This window comes from Coffea arabica, chromosome 1c, assembly GCF_036785885.1.
Source record: "Coffea arabica cultivar ET-39 chromosome 1c, Coffea Arabica ET-39 HiFi, whole genome shotgun sequence".
Taxonomy (NCBI): Eukaryota; Viridiplantae; Streptophyta; class Magnoliopsida; order Gentianales; family Rubiaceae; genus Coffea; species Coffea arabica.
This window is the reverse complement of record NC_092310.1, coordinates 54,227,440-54,245,711: the sequence shown is the minus strand read 5'-3', so window position 1 is coordinate 54,245,711 and position 18,272 is coordinate 54,227,440. Positions and strand designations below refer to the sequence as shown.

The following is an 18,272-nucleotide window of genomic DNA, read 5'->3' as shown; positions in this document are numbered from 1 at the left end:
CTTCCAATTTTGAGAGAAACGACAACCTGGGAGGCTCAGATTCTTGGTCCTCATCTGGTCGGCCTCCACGGATATCTGAATGCCGGGAAATGCAGAGGATCTGAAGATCGGGATGCAGATTAACTCGGGGATGTAGGGAAAAGGAATGCTGCTACAATTCAGACCAAACTTTCTGCAAGAATAGTTGCAGAGACCAAGATGACATTATTGGTATTCAAAATCTGCCCCCAACCTTTTGATCCAAAAACAAAAAAATGTGAAACGAAAAACCACCGGATGCCCACGTGACCGGTCTAACAGGATTATTCATTATAGCACCAAGAAACAAAATGTAATTGCCATTAGCATGAAAACGCAGTCAGAGGAGGAGGTATTCTTTTGGGGAAAATGTAATTGCCATTAGCATGAAAACGCAGTCAGATCCTCTTTGGAATGGTGACACAACATTCAAGACCTTTCTTCAACTTTCAACTTATTGGACAAGGTGCGGCAATTTTGTTTAGGGTTATCTTTTTCTTTTTCCCCAAAGCAACCAATCTTGAGTGGTTGCCGTACAAAAGTATTGGAAGAAAAATTAGACCGATCAGTTCAAAGTCTTAGAGGTTGAGGAAAAATTTTGTTAAATCAAATCAATTTGGATTATTAGAAAATTAAAGCCCCAAATAATAATAGGACACTTGGCGGAATGCTAGAGGTGGCATTAAATTGACATAGAAAACTTGTCACCGAGAATCTCAAGTGCAGGCTTCCCCGTACGTCCGCTCATTTTTTGTAGCGGAAAGCTTTAGCTCTTGACTCAACTTGCATTCGGGACTGGATTAATAAGGAGATCATAACCACAATCTCCCTCCCAAGTTCAATTAGCTAGGAGGCAGAGAGAGCAGCGGTGATCGTGTACATTGGCCATTTATATGGAGCTGTTGGGGCAAAACCAAAAAATCGCACCAACAGGCTTTTCAACTATTTGAGCACGTACAGCGCAGCCACATTTGGTAAATCTTATCAAGACAAAAATATGTCATCACTTGTCAACTGGGCAGAGTCACCATGTCAGATTGCTTCAACGAGAAAGAAAAAGATCATACCGCATGCAGGACGGAGTAACAAAATTTGCCAAAGCACCAAGAACCACAACGAAGCAGAGAAAAGCAAATTAAAAGAAAATAGAAATAGTTTCAAGGATAAACAGACACTCCCCATGATTCTTTAAATAACAGACGCAGTCTCGCATCATAACAAATTTACAATGGAATATATGCTACAAACAATGGACACCTCCCAACCTAAGAAATAATTATCCTCGTTAACTAACTGAGCATTATCAAAATGCAATATCTAGGCACTAAAATGTTTCTGTTAGTGAGAGCTCTTATTATATCAACCATTTACAAAAAGTGACAAACCTCCCCATGCCGGAAACTACAGTGATCCCAAGAGATGGAAATATTACATAACTAATTTACTCCCACGGTCATACTTTTTACATAGTTGTATTAACGAGAAAAGCAATTAGAAAACCCCTCTCTAAGGCCTTCTATTTTGCTATTGCTTTCCCCCCTGTATGCTGTGTTAGGTACTCAGAAGGCGGCAAGCCTCAGATTGCTGTTTGAACTGTGGCTTGACTTGCTGCTGTGACCAGTAAGCATGGGCAGTCAGGACTCTGTCCAACAGCTCCTGGGGCACAGGCTCGCCTCTCCTTTGTTGAGGAGATATTCTTGCTGTGTGCACCAGTGTTTTCCACTTATCCTGAAGGAGAATAGGGATACAAATTAAACAGGAAGAACAATGAAACTTCGGAGTCTGAGCCTTGAAACTGCAAAGAGAGTATGCCTTTCAATCTAAATGTAGAAGAAAATGAATCTTACCTTCAGATCAACATAAGTTCTGTGTTTGGCATTGTCAAAAGCTCGCAACTTAACATCACGCCATCTGCAACATGAAAAACCAACTTGTGGGGCCAAATGAAGAAAAGAAACATAAGAGACACGCATCTATGGAAGCATAGATCAATACGCACTTCAAAGAAGAGAATGTGCTAATTTACAAAAGCCAGAGCATCCTCGTAACAAAACATAGCTAATTTCAACACACCTTCCCGTGCCAAGCTTCTCAACAGCCTGCACTAGAGCTTCAACTTCAGAAACAGAGAATGGTCTACGAATGCGACGCTGTGCAGCCTCCGATCGCTTCGACTTCCGCATAGGAACCACACTTAGGGCCTCCACGTTCATAGCTGGAACAGCAACTAATGCTCTAGAATCCACTGTGCTTTTCTCCAATGACATTTCAGGAGGGGAGGGAGCCGAATCATGATCACTTTCAACCAAGTTGCTCAAATTTGTTCCTGGAGGATCTGGCGAGGCATCTGAAGTCCCCCGAAGCAGTGCAGCATTAGCAGTTGTACTTGGAGTAGGTGGATACCTAAAGATAAAGCGCAATCTCTCATCAGTGACAAAAGAAGGGAATCTATGGTTCCATCAACCTATCAAATTCCAATCAAGAACAGACAATATACCATCCAGTGCCTAACTGGCACATCAATAAGCGTAGCAGGCATGGCATACATTAGTTGCTGAGCAGCAAGTGGGCAGGTGAAGAAAGGACAGTATGCAAAGTTTCAGATAGTAAGTTCTCAATGTAAGGTTTAAAGGCGTTTTTCCATACAAACAGAAATAATACGAGGAAAATGAAAGCAACAGCAGTATACAGGGTCAGCACATATACGACTTCCAGAAAGGCATATTGAATATCTAGAGTACCTTGATAGTGGTTGTGGGCTATCACAAGAAAGTAGAAATGGGTGATCTTCTAGAGAGACAGGTGGGGGAGCTTGAGAAAGGTTTGGCTCCAAGGTAAAACCCAGAGCATCTAGCTTGTTATCATGGGAAATTCCAGTCTGCAATAAAGTTTTGTTATCATCTCTGATCTTCTTACCCTGAAGAAGTACACCAACACGCAATTCACCGCTAAGTATTGCAGTAACTGCCTCCATAACTGTTTTCTGCAGATCATTAAAGCAGCATTCATTAATAACTACTTTGACATAAAGATTTGGAAAAGATTGGGTGAGGTTCAACAACAAATTAAAAATTAAAAAAAAAAAAAATCCATGTCCTGTGGATGCTTCAGAAAAATGTATACGAAGCAAAGGCACCCAGATGACTGAAAGATAACAACGTTAAACTGCACTCTCAAATCAATTTGGATTCTTCAGGGGAAGATGATTCCAAAAGATTCCAAGGTCTGTATTGTCAGTTAACAGAATTCATTTAAGCTTGCCCTTCGAAGCAACAGTTTCCACCATAAGAGGAAAGCATCTTGCCCCATTCATGCATGCAGTTTCTCAATTGAGGTAGCTCATAACATGACAAACCCCATTGCCTGTAATTATCTGTGACACTGTTATGCAGGATGTTACTTCACGAACATTGAAATAGATTTTTCATACCTTCAAAGAACCAACAGTTGCAGTTTCTGGAATCTCGATAAAGAATTCTGGAACCCTGAAAGACTTGATCTTTAGCTTAACTGAACAACAGAAAAACATGTGTTAGAGAAACTCTTTAAAGGTCAGGCACTGGTTAAACAAATACCCCTTCTGAATCACTCGTTGAAGGATCTCATACCTTGGGAGTCCTTAGACTTGAATGCTGCATGTTCACTTGCTCCAGAAATTGATGGCCCTGTTACTGCACAATGTCCCAGAATTAATGATTTGACAGCATTACATTGCAATCACAAAGAATAAAATACCACACACAGGGTTAAAGATAAGAATAATATATCTGATTTTGCACCTTTTGGCAACATCGAAGCACAAGCATCTCTATTAGAGAATTTCCCCGGTGAATTATACATTTCATCAGTACAAATGTCTCCATCCAAGTTGGATAATGAACTGCAATGATACAGCTTCCTCTTTTTAAATGGGAAATCCCTTTGAGATCTTTGGCGCTTGAAACCATTCTTCCCATCGTGATGAACATACTTCATGTCAGCATCTGATGACATCACTGCAATAGCAAATAATGACACCATATCAATGCACACATTCATAGACCAAGAAAAAGCACCCATTAAGACAAACTCACCAGTTTTAAAATGTTCCCCATCCTTCAGGTTTGGGGTTACTTTCCAATATTTAGATGCCAGTAATTTACGGATTCTTCGATCTCCAATATGGGATGATGGCCTGAAGGCATTATTTACAGTGCTGGGTTGGGTACACCCAGAAGAGTTTTCGTCATCATCTCTAGTAACTAAATTTACATTCTCCCGGTTGTGGGGGAGAGACCCACTAGGTATATGGTCCCTGGACAAGGATTTCACACTCTCATCTGAGCTCACAAGACAGGAAGGTTTTCTGTCCCAAGCTATGGGAGACTCAGAATTGCAAATGTCATCCCTTGCACAAATTGACAACTTCAAATCATTTGGCTCAACCTTTATCTGTCTTTTTTTTTCACCATCTAATTTACAACCAGGAGAAACCCTGCAACCAAACAGCTCAATATCTGCTTTTCCATGTTGAAAATTGCTTTGATCACTAAGTAAACGTTCAGCAGATCCAACCTTCTCAGAGCACTCAGAAGTTGTTATTGCGGATGTTGGTCCTGAACAAGCATCATTTTGAGTGTGTGCAAGCTCCTTCGGACAGTTATTCAAACTGGGAGCCTGTAAGACTAGCTCAGAAACAATGAAACTCCTATCGCTACAGTCCTGATTAGAAAAGTTGCTGACATGCTTATTTTCTTCCAGCATTCCCTCCTTAGCCAAACTTTTGCTAGCTTCATATTGATCTTTACCACTACTACCCATATCCGTAGAACTAGGAGAGCTTTCCCCCTCCAAGAGTAGCTTGCCAGCTAAAGTAGCCAACAAGTCAAATGCACACATCTGGCTATCATCAGTTATTCTTCTGTTTATACCCCTTCTCTACAAGTTATGAAAATTTAGGAAAGCAATCAGTACTGAGAAGCACAATCAAAATACAATTGGAAAAAAAAAGGAAAAAAAAAAAAGAAAAAAGATACCCTGGCTGATCTAGCTGCTCGAGGAGTGGGAGGCACCTGATAACCATTAAATCCATAGTCTAACCTTTTCTGCAACACCATATCTTAGAAACCATGTCAAGAGGAATTCAATAAACGTAAAGCTTCTGCATCTTTGGCAACTCTGTACTGTAAAATCCCCACATCACTAAGGATGCACAATCAACCTCCGCTGAAAAGTTTAGTCATAAAAGAACCTACGTACAAAGAAAATGCCAAAATGAGAAAAGCTCCAAATAACATGACTTAGAATTTTTTGTAATATTTTGAATGATGTATTACAAATAATGGACGAAGCATCATGGAAAAAGTGAAAATTTATAAAACAAACATTGCAGCGCTATTATAGATGCATGGTAATCAGAATGCTGACAAAAATTTTTTTTTTATACATATAAGCATCTCAGCGAAATGATGGATTCTGAAAACGCAAAACAAGTTATACATAATTGAGCCTTCCAAAATAAAAGATCCATTTGGCACCAGAAAGAGAGAGAAAAAGAGAGAAAATTATTTTAAAAAGAAGAAGGAGGAGGAGGAGGAGGAGGAAAGAGTCCACACTTTCGGCTGGAAACTCCTGAACATGGCTAGATAACAGAAGAAAAGGAGTGCATGAACAAGAACGTAGAACTATTGCCAAGTATCCAAAATGCCAGATAACTTGTAATCACGAAGTACAAGCCTAGGAAAACCAAAAAATCTTGATAGCCATAGAAGAAAAGGATGAAATTTTGTCAGGACCTTCTATGGCTAGAAAGTGAAAGCAGAGGACAAACGCTAAGACCCCTTGAAAGATTACTCCTAATGGTAAACAAATTGTTTATAAAACCATTAAAACAAAAGCATTTCCAAATCTCACCAAAATAAATTCTTAAACTTTTAAAAGCTCAATCAACCATCAGGGTCTAAGTAAAAGCTGAAGTACATACAGCATAGAACACTGGCATCAAAATGACACACCCCACTACAAATTACAAGGAGATCAACGCTCTGTGATATTCCAATGAACTCTTATGCAGCCTGAAATTTGTAAAACTTGACAGAAAAGAAAATATTTCCAATTTACTAAGCTCATAACCTCTGCAAACGTATAGATATAAACCAGATCACTACGATCTAAGTCAATTATCCCTGTTCCAGGAGAAAAACACTGGGTACTGTCCACAAGATGCATAATTCTTAGAAAATACATGAATTTCTTACACGTGTGACGTCGGACTGCATAAAAAAAACCATGTAACAACAAAAAATGCCGAGAAAAAAGAAGCATCTTTAAAGGAAGGAAAAAGGAGAATAGGAAAAAAGAAAGGAAGAGGAAAAAACAGAACACTGAAAAAACCCTCCCAAAACCCTGAGAGAAAGGAACCTTGAGTAAACATGTGGAGGTTGATGATTTAGAACAACAGGGTCCAGATCAACCAAGAAAATCTTCAGAAAATTCAGTTACTTTATAGAAAATCAAAACTGGATGGATCTAAGACATGTCCATGAATTTCAGAGTAGATAACCAAACATTTTTAGCCCCACAAATCTTCAGACATCCTCATATAAAAAGCCCGGATCAAATCTAGCAAACCCAGAATTCAGGATGGGTAGAACTTCCCCAAAAATATCCAAATTGTACATGAAAGAATTGAGTAAAATAACATTTTCCCAAAGAAATTTTTTTTTTCAAAAAAGAACTGATGAAAGAATGGCCATATTGGTTCCAGAGAAAAATGTAATTCAGCCAAAAAACTCCAAAAGTTCAATCTTTCTAGCTTTTTTGTGGCAATGAAACAAAGTGGTCCACCAAAAATTCAAACTTCATCAAATGGGACACCAAAAAGCAGAGAATTTTCACCATCTCACCTTCAGAGCACCAGTATTCCTCAAAAATCACCATCACTTTCCTTCAAGACCCACAAAATATCCAAAATTTGAGCCACAATTCCTCCAAATTTGCAGAAAATCCAACCCCAATGCCACAAGATCGGAGAATTTCGCAGATAATTCAACCCACAAAACTAAACCAGAACTTGTATATTTACAGATGATCAACAAAAAAAACTCCTCTAACCCATGTTTTTTAGCTTCAGTCACTCTCTCGAAAGCACAAGAATCATTTCCGACGCTGCTACCTTCTTCAATTGCTTTTTGGTTTCCTGTTTTCTTTTTTCTCCTTCCTGTCTTCCTTTCCTTTCCTTTCCTTTCCTTTCTATATCCTATGGCCAAAACCCTCTGAAAACCGCCTCACCAATTTGCTTAAACCCCAGTTCTTATACAAATGACCCCTGGTACCGGACCTATCGGTAATGGCCCATGGAGCAGAGAGTTGTTCTCAGGAACCACCTAAAGACCGGCTCTTTGTGGGCCACACTCATGCCAGGTTGGGCTTTTGGATGTTGCCACGTGGAGAGATAGGAGCATCGTGTGGCCACCGCTGCCTTGCACGATCGAGAAAAACGTTGGGTCACGAAGAGAGGGGATTTTATTTAATTTTTTTGGTGCTTGTCAACATACTCCCCAATTTTTTAACTCTCTGTTTTTTTTTTTTTCAAACAATTGTGGGGACACATTATTTTTGGAATTCATAATTTTTGTTTCATGGGATTTTATCATGATGTTATAATTATTTAAAAGAAAATATATTTGAGTGGTCATGCGACTTGTGGAAACGTTACGACTAATATTCACCAGTCCTTGGGTGCTTTTGGCTTGGGTTGTTGCCACATTCATGCCGAACCAAGAAATATAGTTTTGAGGTTTTTGGCTTCCATTTTTGATGTCTAGTTTGAGGTTTAGCATCGCACCAGAGCTTAAGTTGAGCAAAGGCAGTTTCAGTGCAAGAAATTGTTGCAAACCCAAAAGTTTAACAAAGTACTACTAATTTGATTGATAATAAAATACAATTGATAGGATACCATTTTTATTTGAACCCGGCCTATTTCTTTCATCTATTGCCGAAAGCTTAAAAGGTTAGGTTTAAGTATAGCATACCATGCAATTGTTAGTTCTGATTGATGCCTTTGGGTTTGGTAGAAAAAAAAAAATTTCTTGTTTCATTCATTACAATTTACGTACCAAAGAAAAAAAGAAGAGGTTTTACTTTCTCAAATGTTCCTGTAAAAAAAAAAAAAAACAATAAAGACAATAGACGTTGTTTGTGCCAGTTCTTAATGACATGCATATCGAGGGAACTTGTCAAGAATATTTTGATTTAGTTATTAAATTTGAGATTTTAAGATTTAAAGGTTTTAGTTTTAAATCTGTTCTCTCCCTTTCTATTTCATAAATATTACTCTTCTCGTGTTAGAAAAAATTGGAAAAAAAAAAAAGAGAACTTGTGAAACCAGTATAAATTGATTAGTTTTGGTTAAGCAATGGAAATTAGTAATGTGCTATGTTTTCTTTAAAAAGATAAAAGCAAAAAAAAAAAAAAGATAATATGAGTATGATTTATTCTAAGAGTATATTTCTTTTTGTGAGCGAGAACAAGAATATACTCATCGGACAAAAGAAAATGAATGGCAGGGAGTAGTTAACAACCTTTCAAGCACGTGCATTAGATCTATCCCCAGCCAATTTTGTACATTTTTTAACTCCCATCTTCCCATCAGATGGCAAAGATTCATCAGATCTGACGACGGAAAATAAACAAGTCAAGCAAGGGCAGTCCTGTCATTTTAAGTAAAAGATAAAAACAGTCTTGCACGTTTTCACCGAAGGAAACGTGTCCGTGCTTGCAGTTACATCAGTAGCCACGGTGGACAAGTGCACAATCCTACGTGGCATCACTGCAGTCCTCTGCCGGGCGCTTTTTGCTCTCCGCATTATCTCCAAAAATTTCTCATTTTTCAATTTCAAAAAATAAAAAGGAGTGGGCCTTCCGCCTTTGCTTTCCTTCTGCCGCGGGGACAAACCGGAGTGACGGCGATAAGGCTACGTGGCGAGCGGAAAAGCCAGAGATAAATAACGGCGTTAGAGGCGGAGACATAAAGCCACAAAGGGGAGAGGACTTGTGGGGTCCCACAAAGTTTTCTTCTACATTGAAGATGTCAACAAACCCACGAAGAAGGCTCCTACTCTTACATTTAATTAATTATATATTATGTGGGCTCTCTCTCTCTCTTTTTTTTAAAAAAAAAAAAGTTGGTTACTGTTTTTTTAGTGTGTGTGTGTGTGTGTGTGTGGGTGTGGGGGACGGTTACAGCGTCAAAGATGGGTTTGCTTTTCTTCGTCAATCGGCTGGCAGTTGACACTTGTAGTATTCGGGACGTTTACAGATAAATACGGCCAGCCAGGAATCATGAGGGTTATCCCCCCGGGGAGCGAGGACTGAGGAGGAAGAAGAAGGGGGCGTTCTAAAAGGTGTCTTGAAATGTAATTTTGGCTTTTACGTGGAAGTTAATGGAGGTGGGTTTTGGGTTAAAAAGGTAAAAACCCGAATGATGAGTTCGATATAGGAGGCGGAATTGTAGAAAGAGAATCTCTCGTAGACAGACACAGACACAGCTGACACTTGACCGAGACAAGATGTGGATAAAATGAATATTGAGTTCTTTTTTCCTTTTATTGGATAAAAAGATGGAGAGAAAAATATGGGCCTTCCGTTATTTTAGTATTTAAAAATGATTGGACAAAGGAGTTTGTTAAGGGTCTTGTCTTGTGTTGGAGAAACTCCTTCTGCTATTCTTGTTCAGGATTTAGTGGGTTTACTACCACTTCACATCTATATCTATATAATCTAATATTTTGACCCGTGCATATTTCAAATCAAAATAATATTTTATATATTTATATATTGTGGTGCAAAATAATAAATATATATATAGATTAAAAATTTTAAAGAAGTGTATGATTAATATCTTGAAAAAAAATTTAATCTATAATGATTTACATGATAAAAGAATTGCTGACGTATTTAAGAAGAGAGTTAGGTTTGATGATAAGGTGAGAAGAATTTTCTAAAAAAAAATCAATTTATCAATATCCGATAAAACATATTATGTTATACCCATATATCAAAACTTGTAATATAAAAAAATAAATTATAACCAATTTATTTTCTTTCATTTTAAGAAAAAAAAAATTTCTCCTATCTTGTGCCCCTAAAATTGTTGACTGTATTTAGATTAGCATTTTTCATAAACATTAATGTAAATTTTAAAAAAAAATTCTCTGTAATATGTGTTTTTAGAATTCTCCAAATTATTAAAAATCACCATCATTTCTCTCTTCTCTAAAATGCCAATTAGTCATCGGAAAATAGTTATTAAACCCAACCCGAGAAGGAACCCGGCGAAGGAGGTGGGTCAACGGGTTACTGGTTCAACTAATGGGTGAATGGTTGAACCGGTGGGTCACTAAATATATTTAAATATTATATTTCATATTTTTTTATATAAGATATATGATATAAATTGTAATAAACAATGCCATAGCAAAAGCTCATTTAATTTAATTTGCTATAAAATAATTAATTCATATGAGAATCAATCAAATATAAAGTTATTTAGTAATACATCAAACTTGAAGTGTAAACATACATATTAACCAAACTTGAAGTGTAAACTTGATGGGTTGAAGTTCAAATAGGATAACATACATATTAATCAATAATTTAAAATAAAATGATTTTAAAAAGTAATCAACAATTTCAAATGTGAAAAGTAGATGTGGAAGATGCGTGGAGGCTTGTTACTTAAAATCCCCTCTCAAAATTGTTGGTTACTTTTTAAAATCATTTTATTTTAAATTATTGGTTAATATGTATGTTATTCTATTTGAACTTCAACCCATCACGTTTCCGATTGCCTTGCGTTGTTTATGATTTTACAACAATTAAAACTTCTATAAGACCATAAGAAGATATAACAAATATAACATCCTTTCATGTTTTCTTATTAATTTAAATAGGTAAGATTATTTATACTCTATTTTTGTTATTCACGCTTTGATAATCATTTTGATCATATAATTTTCATTAATTAGACTATATGATAAAACAAATGGTGGAATTGCAAATAATAAAAAATTGAGTGCAAATAACATTTTCTTAAGTAAGAAGTGGCTCCCGTGCCTTTCTAATTTAAAAAAGTAGTGTCTCCGCTTATATAGGAATTTGGTTTGAAGTTTATTAATGGGAGGGTAAATAAAAAGAAAATATTGCCAAATTTGGTAAAAGTAAAAAAGTAAATGATAATATTTTATCTTTAAACTTAGTAATCCTAAGTAAAAGGGCAAAATTAAATAGAAAACAAAAAGGAAATAATGTCGTGAATTTAAAAAATTAAGAATGGTATCATTCATGAAACCCAAATTATGAAATCACTAAATAAAAAACAAAGTACTATATTAAAAAACAAAGTACTAAATAAAAAACAAAGTACTTTTGAAATATTAATTTTTGATAAAAAAATAATGATAATAACAACACCAATTCTACCAAAAATTTTAAAAAAAGTAATATTATAATTTAAGAGAAAGATATAGAACATTAAACCCTAAAATACTACTTAATTTGTATATATCTGGCCCAAATTTGGCATTACATTTGACTAAGAATGCAAAACCCAAACACTAAGGATAACTTTTGGTATCATTAATTATTTTATATATTCTTATTGATGTCTTCATATATAAATATGTATTTGCTATGTTAATATATATATATATATATATATATATATATATATATATATATATATATATGAATTGATTGTAGTACTTGAGGATATTATAGATATTATTAGTTTTTCATTTTTATTTTTAGATGCTAATAATTGCAACCATTGTAATAAATTTTTAATTTTATATTTTCATTATGATAGATAAAGTTAAATATATTGGGTCGCAGTGATATGAATTTAGAGGTTAGGTATAGGGGGAGGAGTAAGGGAAGAAAATGGTGAGATGTTGAAAAGTAGCAGGAAAGATTGAAGAAGAAATATGGATTAAAAGGATGGGCGGAGAAGAGAGAGAAGAAGAAAAAGGATTGCAGAGATATGACAGAAATGACAAAAAAAAAATAGAGAAGGTGGTATCATGATAGAAGATATGAAAGTCGTAGGAGGCATCTGATGACTAACTGACATATAAGAGAAGAGAGAAATGATAGTGATTTTTAATAATTTTGAGAATTCTAAAAACACATATTACGGAGAATTTTTTTTTAAATTTACTTTAAAGTTTATGAAAAATGCTAATCTAAATATAGTCAACAATTTTAGGGGTACAAGATAGGAGAAAGATTTTTTTTTCTAGAAATGGAAGAAAATAAATTGGTTATAATTTATTTTTTTATATTACAACTTTGATATATGGGTATAACATAATATGTTTTATCGGATATTGATAAATTGATTTTTTTATAGAAAACTCTTCTTACCTTATCATCAAACCTAACCCTCTTCTTAAATGCGTTAACAATTCTTTTATCATGTAAATCATTATAGATTAATTTTTTTTCAAGATATTAAGCATACACTTCTTTAACATTTTTAATCTATATATATATTTATTATTTTGTACTACAATACATAAATATATAAAATATTATTTTGATTTAAAATATAACCCCGTGCATAGCACGGGCCAAAATACTAGTTTATCAAAATCTCAATCTCCTCCTATGTCCTATCAAGTTGAATTTTTCTTGAAAATCTTATGTTTTTATTTTTTTTTCCTTCTGAGGCTCCCTATTTGTCTTTAAAGTTCATTACACAAAGCACTTTTACCAACTTCGTGACTACTATTTAATCGTACTTTAGGATAACAGGCAGCCAGTTAATTACTATCAAGTAGTACTAGTTAAATGTAACACTTTACTCCCATAAAAAGCGTGATTTTGATGGCGAATTTCTCAGAATAATGTTAAAATAAAAAATTATCACAAAAGTAATGTTTTGTAGGAAGTGTTCCCACAAGTCACAATATCTGCTTAAAGGTTGTTCGATTTATTTTTTCATTTTTTTTCACAACTTAAGAATTTTTGAAGTTAAGATTTTCGATTGCATTTTTTTATGTTAGTCAAAGATGGACCGTTGATTAACATATAATCAAGGATCATGATTTGAAAGAGCAAGGAAAAAAATGTTTTTTTAAATCTTTTGCTACAATACTAGGGTTTGTTTGGACAGCTGATTATTTTTTCAAATATATTTGCTTACATCATCATTACAATTTTCAATATACCTTTTTATCTCACATTGTGACGGCCCCACCTTCCCATAAGGCGAACCAGAGGGTTCGGCGGGTCACCTGCCCAACTCTCGCCAGGACTAAAGATGCATGCTAGAGCTATCTATTGCGATCCGGAACTTACAAACGAGCGTAAACAAGTCAAAATGGTAAAATAACCAAAAATCAAAAAAATGAAATCCGGAGTCGGCTATGAATAATAACCGACCCGTCAGAACCCAACAGAAAAAGCTAACAAACATTCACATCTGAACTTTAGCGTTTATAATTCAAAATGACATACAAAAGTTTTCAAAAGTGGATACATGTCTAGTTTGCCAAATCAAATGGAAACAGTCCCCAAAAGTACATTTAGGATTTTAATATATGAGCTATACAAAAGATATGTTCAACTAGTTCAATTTGGCAGCCATTTGTCAAATCCAGACCAAAAGTGTTTATTTTCCTGTAAGGAAAACAAAAGGAACAGAAAGGGGTGAGCTTGCGCTCAATGAGGTACCAACCAGATAGCAATAAAATCATGGCATTTCACGTTTAGCAACTCAAGTACACATGCCAGATGTAAAGCAAAGGAACCAATGATTCAAATCAGAAGGATACGGGTGGCTCTCAGGAGCCAAATTTCCAGCGCAGTACTTGATCCAAACCGGTTGACTCTCCGTCAACGTATATAGAACCAACGCGTCCGTAGACCCCTCTTTACACCGAATTCCGTCCACCAAACACCCCTTTACCGGGCCCGCTCACCGTAACCGAACAGAAATGGTAATACTCGAGTATATCGGAATCAAGGGTCTCAATTCCCAAAGATCCCAAAACAGACTACCGTGGTTCGTTATCTAATCGTCCAGGCCCTTGCCGGCCCGACTCGAATAATTTAGCCACAGGATTTGAGCTCATAGGTCACAGAAAGGTCGTTGGTTACAAGTTTCCAAACGACGTCCGAACAGATACAGATACAGATTCAGATACAGATATCAGATACAGATACAGATTCAGATTGACACCAAAATTGGCATATGAACAGACAAGAGAACGAGTGTGATAAAGTACACCCTCGTCTCAAACAAACTAAACAGATTGCAGAGCAGAAATCAAGTTAAACAGCAATGGAGGGGAGTGGTACACTCACCGGCTCAACTTCAAAAATTTTCACTTCAGATTGGCCTTAATCGCCAAGAAACCCTAAAATAATCAAAGTAAACTAATTGAAGGTTTCATATCCAAAATCGAGTAAACGGAATGCACAAGTGAGGCTCGACTACACGTCGTACGCCTTACCAATTAAATACTAATGCAAGGGTGGAAAACATGATTTTCTTGGAAACGAAAAGGTAACATGAAGACCTAGGCGCAAACAACCCAAAAGCCCTTTGCTCAAATCACAAGTAAATCCAACTAGCCTTCAAGTAAAATTTCGGCAGCATATCCCTTGTTTTTACCTATTTTCCAGCCATCATGGCTTCATTATTTCCTCAAATCAGTCCCAACATCTCACGCAAAATTCATCTCATTTCCCAAAAGCCGTTCACTAGACTCAAAGTAGTACAAGTACAAACATGCAAACATGCAAACAAGTACAATGAGACTCGATAACTAATCATAAATCAATGCCAAATATGACCCTAATAGGGTTCCATAAGCATATACAATCATTAGAGAAAACCAGAAAATTCGGAAATGCAATTAGCTTTGGCCCTGAAAAAACAGTTTTTGACTTCTTTTTGCGGTAATGGCACCAAATGCCCTATGATTATCGGATGAAGGTGTAAGACCCACCATTTCGAAGCTAAAAGACAGGGCTACAACATCACAGAAGGTCACTCAACCCAGTTTTGAGTGCAAACAGGTCAAAAAAGCAAGATACTACATCAAAACGTAAAACAGATTCACCAAAACGCATTCTAGCGGAAATATCATAACTCAGGCTCTACAAGTCCAAATTCAGAAATTCCAAAATCGGTTGAAAGCTAAGAAACAGGGCTAAATTTCATCAGAAGACTTCAACAACTCATTCGGAAGCAATCCAGACCAAAACAACCAATTACAGAAGCAAATCTGACATTCGGGTAAAACCAGAACAGCAATAGTAATTTCGACTTATCTCACTCTACACTATTTCGATTGACCTGAAATTTTGTAGGCACCTCTAAAATGTCATTCTCTACAACTTTTATGTTTTAAGCCAAGGCCAATTCGGCCTCTAACTAGGACCTAAAATTTCGGACAGAATGAAGAACAAGGAACCCTAGTTTTTCTGAAATTTCATCCAAACCAGAAATTGGTTGCAATTAATCACTTTTTCCACCTCCTAGGGTCACTATATACCATTTCTAATCATCATAGATAGCCACACAATCATGCTTATATTAAAACAGAAAAATCCCCAAAAATAATAAAATTTCATCATTTCAACCACAAATCAAGAAATAATCCATAAACTTGCATCTTCTACTTTCACTAAGCATGATTTAAGCATCAATTAAAGGAGGGGGGTGGTTCTTCACAACTTACCTTTAAAACAAGAGAGAGAGAGCTATTGATCACCTTAACTTTCCAAACAACTCCACAAATCCACTTACTAACTCTAATTGAAGAGGTTTTATGGAGTAATTTCAAGGTTGGATGGTTAATTTTGATGATTTGGAACAAGATTGAAGTGTTTTCTTCCTTGTACTTGGAATAAGAAAGAGAGAAAGAAAGCTTGAGAGGGCCGGCTCTTCTTGAAGATTTTTGGAAGATATTTGGGTCATTTTTTGTTATTTAAGTCAATGGTAAGAAAGTCTTAAGGTAGTCCAATCAAATGGTGACACTTGTCACCTAATTTAATGCAAGTCTATCACTTTGTTTCCTCTCACATCAATCCAAATTTGCAACCTCTAAATATCTCATAACACCCGATAAAATAAATTCAGTATTCAAAACTTAACCTAATTGGCCGAATTTTTCCGAACTTTTCGCACTAGTGGGTCCCGCATTCGGTATTCAATCTTAATTTCTCAGAACCTATTCAATACTAGAAAAATCATTTAAAAATTATATTTACTCATAAAATTTATCTAGAAAATTTTCCGGATACAGAAAGTGCAGAAAACAAATCATTGAAAATAAGAAAACCTAGAAATATAATAAAACCTAGAAATTGGAAAAATTACGGGTTCTCACACACATACATCACATTACAAAAAGTGCTACAGTAAAATATCTCAAATAACTTACAATCTAAACAAACTGACTAATTTGCGGCCAACGAATGATACAAATGATACAACTTTCATTAGCCGCAAATTAACATTTGAGTCGATAGAGCAAACCTGCAATATAATATTAGTTTTATTAATAATTGTTATCTAATGTTAGTAATTGTGTTAACCTATACATATAATGTATCAGCATTAGCTTTTTTATTTATTCAATCTGGTATCAGTAGTTCTCATTACTGAAATGTCGGTTTATTTTTTTAGATTAAATGCATAACTTGTGGTTTTTTTGTTGCTTCTTTTGATTGTAAAATTATTAGCACTAATAACTACGGTAACTACCAGTAAATAGTATAATTAAATGTCAAGACTGTAAAATTAATAGCATTAGTAACTACGGCAACTACTAATAAATAGTAAATAGTATAAATAGTATAAATTAAATAGTTATTAGTACTGGTACTAGTAAAATGGTGGAGTAAAATTTTAGTAAAATTAATTAATAATATCCGAACAGCTACAGTTGGGACGATATCTACCACATAGGAGGATACATTAGACATATGGTTGTTCCACCACTTTGCGCGATAAGGGCAAGAGGTGCGTTGGCGAGTGATATTCAGATTTTAAGAAATTTTCTTTTCAAACCTCTCGTTTTATTATCATTCGAGTTTTTATTTAATTATTGTACCCATTTATCATTCAATGTTGCATTATTTGTCGTTATTTAAATTAACATTAAGACCAAAGTATTAAAAAATAGATGATTTGGCCAAATTTCATTTTTAATTACTTTTGTATTTTCAACCAGAACCTTAACGAATTTTTATAGCATGCTTAATCACTGCTTATGAAAATAGCACAATTCTTGTAAGTAAATTAAATTTTAGGCTTCCATAATTTGGGTTTACACATTAAGGTTTTAGTGTTAGGGTTTAGGGACTAGGGTTAAGATTTTACGAAAAATAATAATAAACAAAGGAATCGCCGGACATGAGCTTGGTGGCAATTCCTTTTTAATATAACGTTCTTCGCAGCTTGTGAAATGAACGGCAAAGCTTTTCCAAAAAATATATATATATATTAATAATAATGTATCCGCTTCATTAATTTCATTGCCAAAAAAAATTGAAAATTAAAATAATTTTTTTATGAAGCCTCACGTCCTATTTGCGGCGACCCTTCAAGCAGAAACGCTCCTCAACTAACACCACATTTGAGATAATTTTTTATTTTAACATTATTCCAAGAAATTCGCCCATTTTGATTGATGAAAGTTTATAAATTTTCATTTTTTCACCAAGACAATCTTGACATGAAAAAGCTAGGAAATGACATGATGACGATTCTGCAAAACAAAAAACAAAATCAGAAAAAAAAAAGGAAGGAGATTAATCAATAATTCCTCAGTCGTAGGCCCCTCTTTGACAACCTCAGAAGAAAAGATCGTTTTCACTACCAAGTTAAATTTTGGATTCAAAATGCTGCGAGGACTTGACTGTTCTTTCCACCAAATTTGTAATCTCCAATGCATCATAAGCGAAGCCAACTGATCAGTCTCTTCTTGTGTATTGTTCAAGCAATCGGGCCTTTTTTTTTTGCCCTTTTTATCACTCAAAGAAACTTTGCCAGATGAATTTAATTTGGTAACCACATGGCATCAGCAATCATACTAGTATACTAGTAGTATCTTACCCTGTTTGTGGTCAACTGAGTTCCAACTTCTAGAATCCGAGTCTAAATGATATACTATAACGTGCTTGGCGTATTACATTTCTAATCGAAATTTCGGACCAAATAATCTCAAATCAAGTTAGATAGCGGATAATAACCCATCAAT

The 18,272-nt window shown here is 35.2% G+C and overlaps 1 protein-coding gene and 1 long non-coding RNA gene across 3 annotated transcripts; both read right to left on the bottom strand.

Moving 5' to 3' along the window:
* Window positions 1–1,173: 1,173 nt before the first annotated feature.
* On the bottom strand, window positions 1,174–7,488 carry LOC113729185 (telomere repeat-binding protein 5-like). Of its 2 annotated transcripts, none has more exons than XR_011840060.1 (10): window positions 6,903–7,488; window positions 5,034–5,248; window positions 4,092–4,935; window positions 3,798–4,013; window positions 3,627–3,689; window positions 3,449–3,528; window positions 2,760–3,001; window positions 2,092–2,421; window positions 1,866–1,948; window positions 1,174–1,746 (listed from the first exon to the last, which is right to left on the bottom strand). XR_011840060.1 is itself a non-coding variant. In XM_027253509.2 (10 exons), exons 2-10 carry the CDS (start codon window positions 5,112–5,114, stop codon window positions 1,570–1,572), a joined length of 2,097 nt encoding a protein of 698 aa, XP_027109310.2. In that variant the 5' UTR covers window positions 5,115–5,248; window positions 6,903–7,302; the 3' UTR covers window positions 1,174–1,569. The 2 variants fall into 2 exon arrangements, 1 of the variants encoding a protein (XP_027109310.2); XM_027253509.2 differs by having other exon boundaries at window positions 1,866–1,929; window positions 6,903–7,302.
* A 5,976-nt stretch (window positions 7,489–13,464) lies between these two features.
* Window positions 13,465–15,943, bottom strand: LOC140006681 (uncharacterized). The gene is made up of 3 exons (XR_011814396.1): window positions 15,747–15,943; window positions 14,365–14,417; window positions 13,465–13,677 (listed from the first exon to the last, which is right to left on the bottom strand). It is a non-coding gene; the product is annotated as an uncharacterized lncRNA (long non-coding RNA).
* Window positions 15,944–18,272: the final 2,329 nt, after the last annotated feature.

Bases quoted from the DNA above. Each gene is read 5' to 3' on its own strand.
- LOC113729185 (XM_027253509.2), bottom strand. From the start codon at position 5,114: ATGGTGTTGCAGAAAAGGTTAGACTATGGATTTAATGGTTATCAGGTG. The intron at 3,690-3,797 runs GTGCAAAATCAG...GACATTGTGCAG, and splicing joins TGCTTCGATGTTGCCAAAAG to TAACAGGGCCATCAATTTCT. The intron at 1,930-2,091 runs GTGTGTTGAAAT...TTCATGTTGCAG, and splicing joins GAGAAGCTTGGCACGGGAAG to ATGGCGTGATGTTAAGTTGC.